At 33.9% G+C, this 14885-nt stretch overlaps 2 protein-coding genes across 2 annotated transcripts; one reads left to right on the top strand and one right to left on the bottom strand.

Moving 5' to 3' along the window:
- The first annotated feature begins 2888 nt into the window (after positions 1-2888).
- On the top strand, positions 2889-5060 carry LOC128021469 (L-cystatin). Its single transcript, XM_052608706.1, has 4 exons — positions 2889-3380; positions 3749-3900; positions 4195-4296; positions 4401-5060. Exons 1-4 carry the CDS (start codon positions 3287-3289, stop codon positions 4485-4487), a joined length of 435 nt encoding a protein of 144 aa, XP_052464666.1. The 5' UTR covers positions 2889-3286; the 3' UTR covers positions 4488-5060.
- A 42-nt stretch (positions 5061-5102) lies between these two features.
- LOC128021467 (ras association domain-containing protein 6) lies at positions 5103-13952 on the bottom strand. Its single transcript, XM_052608704.1, has 11 exons — positions 13712-13952; positions 12758-12835; positions 11262-11340; positions 10932-11083; positions 7489-7580; positions 7204-7397; positions 6205-6306; positions 6044-6095; positions 5732-5850; positions 5547-5644; positions 5103-5432 (listed from the first exon to the last, which is right to left on the bottom strand). Exons 2-11 carry the CDS (start codon positions 12814-12816, stop codon positions 5357-5359), a joined length of 1023 nt encoding a protein of 340 aa, XP_052464664.1. The 5' UTR covers positions 12817-12835; positions 13712-13952; the 3' UTR covers positions 5103-5356.
- Positions 13953-14885: the final 933 nt, after the last annotated feature.

The raw sequence follows: 14885 nt of genomic DNA, 5'->3' as shown, positions 1-14885 counted from the left end.
AGTCATCGTAGCGTTCGTGATCTGCTATATAGTCTTGAATGCATATAGCCACTCACTTGTTGTCTATCTGTTTTAAATTTATTTCTTTATTTATTTATTTATTTATTTATTTTTATTGTGTAGAGATCTTGCTCAGAAAATCGATCCTGGCAGCTGGACTGAGAAGACTGGGCAAGATATTGTGGTGAATAATATATTGCATAATTAAATATTTCAATGAAATACGATTGCCCGTAATGTGCTTTTCAAATAAAAGACATGTGATAAAGAGGACAGCAGCTGATGTTTCATGTATTGCTAATATTACCTTTTGTTGATTACAGGGCTTGCCTCGCCAGATCTGTGGAAACGACTGGGATTTTTATACTTATGTTAAAGTGGCCTCTGTTTTTACACAATGTCCAATCTATCCTGTTTTTAAGCGTTATAACTAGGGCCGGGACTCGATTAAAAAAATTAATCTAATTAATTAGAGGCTTTGTAATTAATTAATCGAAATTAATCGCATTTTAATCGCATATAAATATTTGATCTGAGAACAGTGAGAAGTATTTTTTTTTTACATGGATTTATAGTATACCATTGAATAATGACTGAATACATAAGCTTAAGCAACAAAATATAGTTTATTTTTGTTCAACCAAGTCTAGCAGACCAGTGCAATTTTTGCCATGAAGTGTATCAATAGAATATTTAGAAACAATTTAGAAATAGTACATTTCAGAAATTCAGGAAGCTTATAGGTATATATATATATATATATATATATATATATATATATATATATATATATATATATATATATATATATATATAAACATTGGAAACACTGACTATTAGAAAACATCTCTCTGTTGCTTCAGAGGCCATAACTTACTAAGTCCAACTCTCAATAACCTTGGCCAAAACAATAAAGAGTTCAACATAAACTGTTGCACCAACAAAATAATACACAGTTCAACATAAAGTGTAAAGTCCACGCTAGCTGCTATATGTTTTGCGTTGAGGTGATACTTGAGGCCATAGACAGTAAAAGAAAGCTTGCATAGACAGTAAATCTTGCTTGAGGCTCGTAGATGTGCTGTGGTGATATGCGAACGCTAGTTGGTGCTCCAGTATAATCGGTCCGCCGAAACTCATCCAGTGAGAAACGTTCCGCGGTGCAAAAATAAGTTATTAAAAATACGGGATTTTTTTTTTTTTTTGTAATTAATTAATCTTAGTTAATGCGTAATTTTTTTGTGTAATTAATTAATCTCAATTAACGCGTTAAAGTCCCGGCCCTAGTTATAACACTATTTCTGTTAACCCAGCAGTGATTATGTTCTCCATTTACTATTTCAGTGAAGTGGAAGAATTTAATAGGGTGATAGAGAAACAACCGAGGAAAGAGGGGAGAGAATCCAGGTGTAGTGCTGCTGCATGCATCACAATGTGTGCTTTAAATGTTTAAAGGTCAGGGAAAGTCATGTCAATAATATGTTATTTCTTACCAGATTTCTTGCATCTCTATTATTTTTAGAGTTCGAGTCCTTAAAGAATCTCATCGAACAGAAGAGCTTTTGAACAGCACTGAGACCTGATGGGTTTAGTTTAGCACTGTGACTGTGTAGAGCAATATGAGAAGATGAACTGAGGTTATTACAGTCCTTTAAAAGAGACTGTAATCATCTGATACTTGATGAGAGGATGTGTTTATTTCCATGACAGAGTAAAATCCTTGGGCCTCATAAGTGCTCATTTGTAACCATTTGTTTTTTAATGAGTGTAATATGATCAGATATGATACAAACAGTTACTTAATATACTGTAATACCATAGTACGTCACATGTTGTAATTACTAAGGCTAGGATGTCAACACTGGTCTGAAATGTAGTCATACACAGACATGACCTAAGGCCAGATGAGATGACTGAGCTGTCACACTGCTACTGGAAAAGTGCAATATAGTTCATCGTAAACAAGGCAAGAGAGTATGAACAGCCTTGTATTTCACAGAGCACTGGTGATATTTTGTTGAAGAATCTCATCTGTCAGCATGGGCTTTCTGTGACAGGGCTGGTTGTTTTGTCTGGGCTTTTGTTACGCAGAGAGGGTGTGCTTTTGTGTAGCACATGTTCTAGATGAGAGCTATCTGGACGTCACTGTTCAGGATAAACATCTCTGATTATGCTCCTGGCACCAGCAAAACATGTTTTTTTGGGGGGGTTAGGGTTTGCATAGTGTTTAAAAAATCATTATAGTATTTAGAATAAAAACAGCTTATGCCGATTGTTATTTTTTATGTATTAAGAAAACCGGACATTATACTTGACAATATATAAGCAAATATTTCTCATTCGTAAATCAATTTCAACGTCATTTCAGGTTAGATTTACAATGATGTTCTTATAAATAACCTATGTATGTATGCACTTTGGCACAGAAATCTCAAATTATTAACATCAACAGAACTCAGCAAATATTTGACAAAAATATAGTTTGCACCTATAATGTCCCACCATATACTGTAAATACATGCAAATTTATTATCAATAAATTCATGTCAATATATCACACAATGTCCAAATATCATCTTTTTTAATATTGAAATGACATGTAATAATTATATATATAGTAAAAATTCATTAGTAATATGTATTTTTTTTAAGGAATATTGATATTTTCTGTAATGTTTCACATTATTGACCAATTAATTCACCCAGAGGACATTAACGAGTTGTATTCCAAATAAACAATTGCAAATAAATCACATAAAATTGATAGGACCAATGCAAAATAATTATTTCTCTTTTATACTATCTTTTAAATAAATAAATTACAAACATAAAAAAATACAACATAACTGAAAAAATACAATAAATAAATATTTATTATAATAAACTATGGAATCTATATGATTTTGTCCAACAAAGAAGTGACACGTTTATCAAATACACATCAGCAGTAATATAAGCAGTGACGTTTGTCCTCAAGTGAAGTGAAGCTCGGTGTGATCTCCAGCTGTCAGTGACAGGAAGTCAGATTACACACTGAACACTGCCTGTGTACTTACGGCGTAAACAGATTACCCGTTCTTTCCTCGTTTTCTGTCCTAAAACACACACACACACACCTACACACAGACTTAAATCATGTTTTCCCTCGTGACTCAGCGTCTGGGTGGACTCTCTCTCCCTCACTCCACCCTCGCTGGAGGGAAGGGCGTCATGCGGAGCAGATTTACAGCCGTCTCCACATCCACGAGCTCAGCTCTTTCTCTCAGAGATCACCGAGCCGAGAGTCATGGAGGTCCGCCTGCTGCTCCTCGTGTCCTCTCTCTCCGTGTTTCACTTCAGCGGTGCTGAGCAGCCCGTGCAGGAAGACATCATTGTAGCAAGTAAGCTCTTATTGTTCTTATTATATTGTGTTTTTTACAAAATGCATTTCGTTTAACGTGTGTCTGTGTGCATTGTAATATTTTAAAGAGCCTCTGTTGAACTGTTGATACAGCTACTTCTTTTATATTACTTAATTATTATTTATTATCTTTGTGTTTTGCACCAACTACTTATTCAAGTGCATGGTGCTTCACAGAAAAGCCTGCTGTAGTTGAACATGGTAAAATGTCAACACATAAGAAATACATGAATGCAAGTATTAGTATAATCATAGCAGCGTGTATTTGTGGGTGAGATGTCCTCGTCTCTCATGAGTCAGTGGGTTTCTTGGAGTCCGTCTCTGATGGTCTCGGTCCACGTCTCGCAGGACAGGTGGAGCTGCTCGGCGGCTGGACTCTCGCCAGTCCGGAGAGGGAAGATGTTCAGGAGGCTGCTGAAGAAGCTGTCGAGGTCTTCAACTCCAAATCCAAAGCTAAGAAATACTTCAGACTCCTCAATGTCACATCGGCCAGCACTCAGGTACAGGGTTCATCAATATGTTCTTTGTGTACGGTAACACTTTAGTTTTTCCTCAGTACACTCCTAATGCGCTGATTAGTTAGAGTTAGTTGTTTAGTTTAGGGTCAAAGGATCTAGAATATGGTCATACAGAATAAGGCATTAATGTGTGCCTGATAAGAGCTAATAAACAGTTAATATGCTAGTAGCATGCATGCTAATAAGCAACTAGTTAATAGTGAGAGTGGGGGCTTAAAATAAAGTGTTGTCATGTGTATTAATCCACATTAAACGACAAGAAACCTTTGTGTCCAGGTGACAAATAAGATGAACTACAAAATAGAGGCCACTCTTGGAAAGACAAAATGCAGCAAATCAGACGATACAATTATTAAGGCTTGTGGCATGACCAAAAAGGTACATTTTCTTTTCTTTTCTTAATACTTGATTTCTATTTAATTGTAGCCAATGTACCATTACTGTACTTTTTTTACTTTTTTTTTTTACATTTTTTTTATCAGCAACTGGCGTGTAAGTTTGAGGTGAGCCTCGACCTGATGACCGATGACCATGAGGTGCAGAAGATGTCCTGCAGAAGATCTGCTTGAACTTCACATGGACTCCAAGTTGTGACAGTTTTGTAACTTTGGATAGCGGACCACATATTCTTTATCTTATTTTTTTTTCTTTCTTTTTTCTGAGATTAATTTGATCCAAAATGGAATTATTTAATTTCTAAAAAACTATTTAAGGAGAAAAAAAACAATTTGAAATTAATTTTATTTTGATAATTATTATTATTAATGATTTTCTTTGTTTTTTTATTTTTATTAAATAAATTAATAAATTCTATAGTAAAGTGAGATCATTATTTATACATAAGACTTTTCAAAAGCGAATTATGTGATGATAATTATACATAATTATGTTATGTGTAGCTCAATTGGTATCGCACTGCGCTATGAAGCGCAAGGTAGGGGGTTTGAATCCCTGGGAACACATGAAAGGTAAAAATTGATGGCCTGAATGCACTGTAAGTCGCTTTTAAGCGTCTGCTAAATGCATAAATTAGTTAATTTAATTTAATGTTTTTGAGTCTCGACTCTCCCGTTGACAGATGTCAGGTGGAACTCAAGTAAACTGAATCTTTTCCAAGAATAAAACCTTGAGAACGTAAACCATAGTATAGCCATAGAGCAACAGTTAATCAAACAAACTGCAAATCAAATATCAGTAGTTTATTTGGTTTCCTCACTTGATAAATAGTGTCATTACATTCATGTGAAAACTATTTTACATTATATACATCGTCATCATTACCACAAACTTAACAGTCAATCTTAACTGTAAAAACAGAAGTCCTACATGAGGATGTCACGATCCTGATTCTGGCTTCTCGTCCCGAAGGCTCAGTTTCCAGTTCTCTGTTTACTCTGTGGTGTGATGTCACAACAGTTTCCCGTTGCCAAGTCTTCATTTATACAGTTGTCTCAGTTTTAACCGGCATCTTTTTTATCAAGCACTGCAACAAGACACTCCGTTCCTTTTGATATCTATGTATGATCAAATACATCAAAGCCTTTCATCTAACACGTTTCTTCAGAAGTATAAAAGCCATTTATGTTAATATAATAAAACAAATGCATTAATTGCCTCAATAGACTTACTTTGCGATTATTCTTTGTACTTCTTGGTTCTCTTGCTCCTCCAGCTTCTGCAGAATTACCTTCAGAATGGGCGTCTCTAAATTGAGGTACTGAGCTACCTAATCAAATCAGCAGAAATGGGGAATTCATTTAGTTTTCTTTGAGTAGGAGACGTATTTCTGTAGTGTCTGAAGAGCTAGACTCACATCGAGGCTGATTTCCTGTTCGTCTGCGTCCATGAGGAACATCTTCATGATGCTGGTTGATGGTCCCTGTAGAAGACGCTCCCACAGTGGCAGGTCCGAGCTGCTCAACCGTCGCTTCTCTGTGAACAACAGATGTGATGGGCAGAAATGTGACTCTGTAGACTCCTAGGACGGAGAAGTGTGGAACCACGATGGCATAATGCATGCAAATCAAAAACGGGTCTTGTGTTTGGAAATGAAACTACTTCTAAAATCAGAAATGAGTTAAGCTATGGGTGAAATTCATAAATCTGAATCGATAATTGGACATACCTCCGATCTGATGAATGCAGTAAAGTGCAAATTCATGTGGACTGTTTTCTATCTGCATAAAAAAAGTGAATTTTTCTATCAGAATTGAGGGTGGAAATGATCAACGAGGAAAACAGACTTAAAAAATCCTTATGCATTGAAATGAAATGAATAAGACCTACTTTAAACTTCTGAAGCAGCTGGGTCATGACCTCTTGTGTTGTCATCTCGCTGGTAATGTGCACATTTGTGGTTGCGCCAAATGACGGTATGAAAACAGATGTCTGCAAAAACAAAACAAAAAAATTATATAACTATTAAAAAGACTCATAAAACTAATAAGTAGTACTAATAAGTCCCCATCCATTATAGCTGTATTTGTTGTATAGAAAAGAATTACTATCAAAGTATCCCCTGTTGTATCCCAAGAATGTACATTTGAACATGAGGGTTAATTAATGATAATTAATGTCTTACATAACCCTGAAATCACATTATAATAGGTTCCCGTACAAAATGATGTGATTTTACATGGTGCATAATTTTGCCGTGTTGAAATGATTTGACAGTAGCACTTTATTTTACAGTCCTGTTCCTCATGTACATACTATTTACTTATTATAGTAATTACAATAACTATGTAATAACTAAGTACTAACCCTAAACCTAACCCTACCCCATGTAGTTACCTTGTATTACCAGAACTTTCTTAGATAAATACACTGTAAGTACACTATAAGTACATGTTAGTACACGTACTGTAAAATAAAGTGCAACCGATTTGAGTTCTGGTCAGGGTTGCCAGATCTGTAAAAACAAAACCTGCCCGATTGTGTTTTCTCTTTTTTTCACATGCTAAAAACAACCCACGGCAACAGTGTAAAAGTAGATGCAGTGAATCCTGAGCAGTGACAGTAAAAAAAAGAAAAAAAAAAAAAAACACTCTCTAAAACTTAGTAGAATCAGATTTACACAACTGAGACATTCATGGGAAAACAAATCGATAGATGGCAGTGCAGCGTCTCACGCTTATATATCAATGATTACACATTAAGTAGAACTCTTCCAGATTCATTTATTGTTATTGACTACTGTATATTTCTTGTATTTCACGATGCCTGTCACGGCTTCATAATAATTATCGATCATTTACATTAGGCTTTAAGCTTGACATGTGGGACCTTGTAGTTGTAGAAGTGTCCGTTGATGGAGAAGCGATGGTTTCTGTTCCTCTGACATTCTCCCGTCTTTTTACTCTTCACCCTCATCTTCACCAGCGAGGCGTCACTCATGGTGCGGATCAGATTCGAACTTTCTTCACCCATCGGCAAAGATCTGGAAGGTCTCAACGTCTTGCTCTCGTATCCGATGTAGCCTTGAAGAGCAAGGGAGGATTGTGTCGATTAAAGGTTGTGTTGCCAGAGCACTAACTCCATCAAACACTGACTGCACCAAAGAAACCGAACCTGTAGGAGGATCTTCAGGCTCCGTGGATTCAGCCTCCTCTAGTTCATCAATATGATGGAGATCGTCGAACTCTCCCCATCGTGTCATACCCCTACGGGAACATTTGATCAAATCAAAAACAGACATGATCTTTAATAAAGACTGCTCATTTTGTCTTGTTCTAACTGCACAGATATCTTCATCTCATCTAAGATCGAACGGTGGTTTTTGTGTCCACTGACTTCCTCTTATTATCGTGTATTCAGCCTTAGACGATCAGCAGATCATGCTGCAGCCCTGTGCACTGATTCAGCTGCACTCAATTCATGTCATCATTTATGTTTAATCAACAGTTGTCTAAAAGCAGATAACTCTAGTTGAACAGGAAGCAAGAACTTTGACGAGAGTTTGTTATCGTCATGCAGTTTTCGTTAATGTTTCATGTTGAATTGAACGTATGCACCGTCAGTAGCATCATACTATCTATCAACACAGAAAATAATGTCCTTTAGTTTTTGTGGAAAAAATAAATAAATAAAAAATGCAACCGTATGTGCATTATAAGTGTTGACAGGAGACTGGCATGATTGTACCTAGTAAATTAATGATCAACACTGACAAACAAAGGTTATTTGCCAGCTTTTATGGTTGCATAACGAACCTTCAACATCCACAATAATAATAATAATAATAATCATCATCATCAAATAATGATATCTTTGGGATATCTTTGGCATTGCTGCAAAAACCTCTTTTTTTGGTTCTTCTTGCAGGCAACTTCTATTTTTGAGAGTGAAGGAGAACCGAATTTCTCTCAAAATAGTTATAATAAACATGATCTACCACCAAATAAATGAAGCTGTAATGCATCATTGTGTAATCAACTGTTTCCGGGTAGACTGTATTTATTATCAAGAAGGTGCAACATCGTTTTTGCCTCAAAAGGCCACTTTCTCAGCTGCACCATGAGATGTGTTCATGGAATCAAGGGTTGAAGCCTTCAGAGCAATTAGCAGCGAGGTCAAACGAGTAACATCTTAGCAGGTGGTTTTCTTGCGGAAAAACTGTCCCAAAGCATGATGATCAGAGACTTGAGGCTGCAGCATCACTTGCCAGACAGCAGCAGCTCAAACAGTCCACAGGTGGGGGCCGGAAATATTGCCACTCAATTTTTTTCACAAAGTGAACTCCATAAATTTATGGGAAAGGTATGTAAAATTTTGGATAATTGCTTTTAATTACTATAAATTTGTATTTGTTTAAAATTGTATATAAAGTGAACTCCATGAATTAATGGAAACAGTATTTAGATATATTGAATAGTTGTTTTTAAGTATTATAAAACAATGTTTATATAAAGTAACCCTATACATTAATGGGAGAAGAATGTATATAAATTGGATATTTGCGTTTAATTACTATAAAAGTCAGGTTTATTTAAAGTAAACCTATACATTAATGGGAAAAGTATGTATATATATTGGATAGTTGCTTTTATTTACTATAAAACAATGTTTATATAAAATGAACTCCTTGAATTAATAGGAAAACTATGTAGATATATTGGATAGTTGCTTTTATTTACTATAAAACAATGTTTATATAAAATGAACTCCTTGAATTAATAGGAAAAGTATGTAGATATATTGGATAGTTGCGTTTAATTACTATAAAAGTAAGTTTATTCAAAGTAAAGCTATACATTAATGGGAAAAGTACGTAAATAAATGCTTGTAATTACTATAAAAGTATGTTCATTCAAAGTAAACCCCATACATTAATAGGGAAAGTCTGTAAATGTATTGGATAGTTGCTTTTAATTACTATAAAACAATGTTTATTCAAAGTTAACCTCATTCATTAATGAGAACAGTCTGTAGATATATTGGAAAGTTGCTTTTAATTACTATAAAAGTATGTTTATTCAAAGTAAACCTCATACATTAATGGGAAAAGTTATGTAGATATATTGGATAAATGCTTGTAATTACTGTCAAATATTGTTTATATAAAGTAATGACTATAAAAAAAATATGGCTTTGCAAGCTATTATAATGTGATCTTATTTTTTCTACAGTTCAAAAACTAAATTTAACAGGAATTTAATATTGATTGATTGATAATCCCATAAAATAAAAACCTAAAGCTTTTAAAATACGGTATTTTAAGTAATGTTATGTAATTTTTTGTGTGTTTTACATCTAAAAATCTGTACTTTGACGGGGAATTCTTGTGGATGTAATTGATTATGTTATGAATTTACCAAAGAATACTGTGTAAAAACAGAAGACTTTAATTAATTGTATAATTTTAAGGTATTTCTGCAATAATTTCAAGTTTCTATGCAGATTTATTCATTTGTTTAACATTCTACAGACATTTTTTAATGAGATTTTCTTTTCATTCTTCAGCAGTGGAACTGTAAAAATACAGAAAATTTTTACAGTAAATATCTGTATTTAAAAAACAGAATTATTCCGTAGAATAACATATGGTTTTTTACTGTAATTTGACGGTAAGTGTTTGGCAACTTTGCTGCCAGACTTTTTACCGTTTTTTTACGATTGTTTTTTACATGCATTTACCTTAAATTTAAGGTTTCACAGTAAAAAAAGAAAAAACACATAGTTGTCTTAATTTTAAATATGTGATTTTTTTTGTCTTTTTACATAGAATTTCATGTAATTTCACATTCAAGCCAATTAAACAAAAGAATAATCCTGTAAAAAAAAACTATAATTTCTCATTATATGAATTTAAAGATTATTACTTTTATTTTATGGTTAATGTTTTTTAAAAAAAATTGTTTTTCTGTATTTTAATTACATTTACACGTAATGTTAAAAAAGCAGAAAATATCTGTAAAATAATACAGAATATTTCTGTGAAAAAACTTTTTTTTTTTTTTACAGTGATTTTAAAGTGTTTTGTCATTGTCTTCCTGGAAAACAAAACCATTGTTGACTTATCATCCACACTCGATCACTTTGTCCAAACAAATGCTTTCTAGAACGGCCCTCTCTCCACATCCACCTCCTCCTGACCGGCAAATAGTACATTTATAATGTAAGCGAAAGATAAATTCAACTTATTAAAAGATATTAAAAGATATTAAATGGCATCTATGAGATGCCCCACTCCAAGTTTAGTTTAAAAGGAAGCACATCAACACAGGATCATCTGGTTTCGTGGCTTCTTCAAACCCTCTGGAATGTCTTTTGCCACATACATCCATTGGTAGAGCAAGTGCATTACAGTAAACACATTTGTGTGTGTGTGTGTGTTTTGTTTTTATAAACCGAGGTGGAGGTTGAATGACTTTCATACCATAGATGCTGTCATTAAGAGATTATGTTGTATTTATCACACAATAGCTCTCTCTCTATATATAGGCAGAAAATACTTTTCCATTTCCTGGAAAGTTCATGCAACAGCAGCAAAATCCATAAAAACAAAAACTTACCTTTTGGTTCCAAGTGGACTGATGGGGTCTGGTGACTTGACCGAAGACTCATTTGTAAAAATGGGTTTCTCATCTTGTATTTGTAGCTGAATGGGTCTCTTGACTCCCCAGGAAATGACAAGAATGCCTTCAAATGTCACTTTGCCTGCATTCTGTGAAAGCAGACGTGACAGGTTGTTTCAGGGCTGATGTCCTGTAGTGTGCCAGCAGAGGGCAGCTAAATGCTATATTTGACCAATTATAATCACTCACCGCAGTCGATTACTCATTAGATTAATCACATGTATTCATTAAATGAGTTATCATCCAGAAACAAGAGTGATGTTTTACCTCGTGCACAGCGAGCTGAAGGTGGGCTTGGTCTTTCAGGAAGTAGTTGTAGGTGTTCAGTAAAGAAAAAAATTGAGCCCTTGGAAATCAGTGAGATAATTGAAATAAAAATCAGAAAGAGACATATCAGACAATTACATATACAATATTTTCTATATTTATGTGTTTCACTTCTAAGCTAAGAATTTCATTTTGCAGTGAACCTTCTTTTCTGTTTAAATGATGACAGTGAAAACAATGATGATGATGATAACAATAACTCACTTAAACTTAAATAATGATTATAAGAGGCAAAGTAGTATCTAAAAGTCCATAGTGGAAATGCTTCTATATTATTATTATGATTATTTTACAGTAATATATATATATATATATATATATATATATATATATATATATATATATATATATATATATATATATATATATATATATATATGTGTGTGTGTGTGTGTGTGTGTGTGTGTGTGTGTGTGTGTGTGTGTAAACTATGTTTCTAGAACTGTTTAACTTTAAGATTCCTTTCGAGGTTTAAAACATATTTTGAATCTTAGATATTTAAGGCGAGACACTGCAGGTGAATAGGAAAAAAAAAAAAAAAAACTAATAGTTATCACCTACCCAGTTGATCGATTACATTGATTATTGCAAACATTTTTTGTATTACAAGTTTTCAAAAATGTTATGTTTAAATATGCAAATGAGGCATTATTTAATGAAATATGTGCTAATTTGCATAAATGTCTAGTACAAAAATCTGAAAACTAGATGAAGTCAGTTTCAAAATTTCTGTTTATTTTTTTTTTACATATTAGAGTCAAATGTTTTTACAGAGGGAATTCTGGTTATCTTTTTTGTCACTCCATAATTCAGAAAATACTTTGAACAGCCAGAAAACAATATATTTTCACAATTTTGGGGGGAATAAAATGTTGTATATAATCCAGGAAAATATATATGAACAAATCCCTCTGTAAGAAAAACCTTCAGAATATAGACATGAATAAAACTGTCAAGTTTGGTGTGTGCTACTGAAGTGGAGATTTATGGCTCAGTGTTGAAGAAAAAACTAATTTTGAGAAAACGGCCTTTAAAAATATCTATTGTAATTGAAATCTATTGACACAAACAGATAAAGTGCTATAAAAGAAACACTTAACAGTGTCTTTTTGGATGTTTTCCTTCCACTAGTTTGAAAAAGCACTTTATGAAAAACCAAAAAGCCCAAAATCTCAAAATTGACAGGTGCTTGAAAAAACTGTTTTTGCCTGCAGTGTCTCACCTTAATGTAGTCTCATACTTTATGTAATAATTATAATAGTAATATATATATATATATATATATATATATATATATATATATATATATATATGCCACATAATATAACATATATTCAAAATAAATATATCATGTTTTATAATAATGTATGAATTATTTATAATTATTCAAATTAAATGTCTAAATGTAGCACGTTAAAATGTAAATGAATACTGACCTGGAACAAGATCTTCCAGCACCAATCTGAACAACAGAAGTTGTCTGGCCAGCATTCATTTCAACAAACCAACCCAATCTACGAAGAAAAGCATAAAAAATAAAAAAATAAAATATAAACTACAGCATTTAATAACTTACAGTCAAGCCACAAATGCATTCAAGTCATGACTCCTGTATATCTCTCAGGATATTAATTCAGATGAGTCCCAACTGTGTTCAAACACGTTTCTGTCTGCATTAATAGTCTCTGGTATTTGACTGAAGGCAGATGAAATGCTCCAGGTTAATGTGTTATCAGCACAGACCCTTGCAAAATGCTGTGCTCTTAACACTAAAGCCCGGGGCCAATAACACTAATAAGAAAGAACCTGCTGGTCTTGTGTGTTTAGGTTTGTTTGAGCTGTACTTTCACTTTCCTCACTCCATCAGAGCTGCAATGCTGAGTGAATTAGTTCATTAGAGGGAGCGGTCGTCATTCAAGTCCGAGCATGCTCTCTGAAAACCACAGATACAAATCCTGCTCCGCGGCAAACACAGCGCTGAAAGGATTTTGACTGACAAAAGACGTGCGTCTGTATGTAAATAAGCAGTGCTACGCTGAGTACATGAACTAATGCAGTCAAACAAACACTGGCGCAACAAAGTCTCAAGAGAAATCACGGTGGAAACTAAACCAACAGATGTGTGTCCAGTCCAGAACTTATTTCAGATTAACATTTAAAGACGCTTGCTTATAATCATAACACGTTCACATTCAAATTTCCTACTTCCTTATTTAGTTGGTAATTCCATGATACATGCACCTGCTAGATTCAAAACATCCAGAGCACATATAAGTCACTTCTTCATGGGGCAGCTGATAGAAACATATACTAACATCAGCAAGCTTGATGTACAGTAACACTTTAAACACAAGACTATAGCAGCACATAAACACCGTGGCTTCACTCACCTGCTGTCTGTTTTGATCCAGTGTCAGTGGACTTTACCAGGAAGAGGTCACATAACTCGTCCCGAGCCGTGGCTTCAGCAGCGTCAGGTCAGATAAGAGGAGCCCGGGACTGAATGAGGAGCTTGAGCACTTGTCAGGTGTTTTTTCTTGTGATTATGCCAATGTTGTGCCGTAACTTGATCCACTCACCTCTTCTAAGTGCATTCTGGGAATGCCTAGCAATGCAGTGAATGTAAAGAACACACCCACAGGTATGAATCGCTCCATTTGAATGTGTAACAGGAAGGAAGTTTTGCATTTTGAGTGACGTAGTATCTTTGAGGTCGCTTGGAGTTTTCCAGAATGTTTTGAGTTATGATTTGTTTGAGTTTGAAGTCTGTTGCACACTCACTCATTCATTTGACAGCTTTGACAAATCTTTCAAAATTACTCGCAGAGCGACATATCTGCTGAGGTTTCCGTTAGAGTAACATTTCTGCAGTCAATATTAATGCTAGTGAAATATATTTATAAAGTCCTAAAAGTTTTGGAGGTTGGTAATATTGGTCTTCTCACCACGGCTTTATTTGATAGGATATAAAGCAATATTGTGAATGCTTACAATAGTAAATATTTGTAAAATAACTTTTTTTATATTTTAGTATATTGTAAAATGTAATTTGTTCCTGTGATCAAAGCTGTATTTTCATCATCATTACTCCAGTCTTCAGTGTCACATGATCTTCAGAAAATCATCCTATGCTGATTTGATGCTCAATAAATATTTATTATAATTATTAAGCAATTTTATCATTTTTTTATAGAAACGTAATATTAGAAAATTTATTAGAAAATTAGTATAAAATAAATAAATAAAACAATATAATAAAAGTATTGCTGATATACAAAGAGTATTAAATAATTAAAATGTGTGTGTGTGTGTGTGTGTGTGTGTGTGTGTGTGTGTGTGTGTGTGTGTGTGATATTAACTCTCCCAAAAGCTGCAATACTCAGAAAGAATGACAAACACAAGTGCACTTTGACCCTCAATCTTTGTCCAGATATTTAAAGAGACAGCCACACATCCACTGTTTCAACAGTTAGTTTACACGTTTTGAAATCTCTTTTTTCTCACATTCCCACCATGTTTGAGGTTTAGCCACAGAGATGGGCAATATTTGAATGAAATGTATTT

The sequence above is a fragment of the Carassius gibelio genome, chromosome A10 (assembly GCF_023724105.1).
Source record: "Carassius gibelio isolate Cgi1373 ecotype wild population from Czech Republic chromosome A10, carGib1.2-hapl.c, whole genome shotgun sequence".
Lineage (NCBI taxonomy): Eukaryota > Metazoa > Chordata > Actinopteri > Cypriniformes > Cyprinidae > Carassius > Carassius gibelio.
The sequence above is the reverse complement of the archived record's forward strand: the minus strand, read 5'-3'. Positions and strand labels throughout refer to the sequence as shown.

Bases quoted from the DNA above. Each gene is read 5' to 3' on its own strand.
- LOC128021469 (XM_052608706.1), top strand. From the start codon at position 3,287: ATGGAGGTCCGCCTGCTGCTCCTCGTGTCCTCTCTCTCCGTGTTTCAC. The intron at 3,381-3,748 runs GTAAGCTCTTAT...CACGTCTCGCAG, and splicing joins GGAAGACATCATTGTAGCAA to GACAGGTGGAGCTGCTCGGC. The intron at 4,297-4,400 runs GTACATTTTCTT...TTTTTTTATCAG, and splicing joins CTTGTGGCATGACCAAAAAG to CAACTGGCGTGTAAGTTTGA.
- LOC128021467 (XM_052608704.1), bottom strand. From the start codon at position 12,816: ATGAATGCTGGCCAGACAACTTCTGTTGTTCAGATTGGTGCTGGAAGA. The intron at 11,084-11,261 runs GTAAAACATCAC...CTGCTTTCACAG, and splicing joins TTCAGCTCGCTGTGCACGAG to AATGCAGGCAAAGTGACATT. The intron at 7,398-7,488 runs GTTCGGTTTCTT...TTGCTCTTCAAG, and splicing joins GCCTGAAGATCCTCCTACAG to GCTACATCGGATACGAGAGC.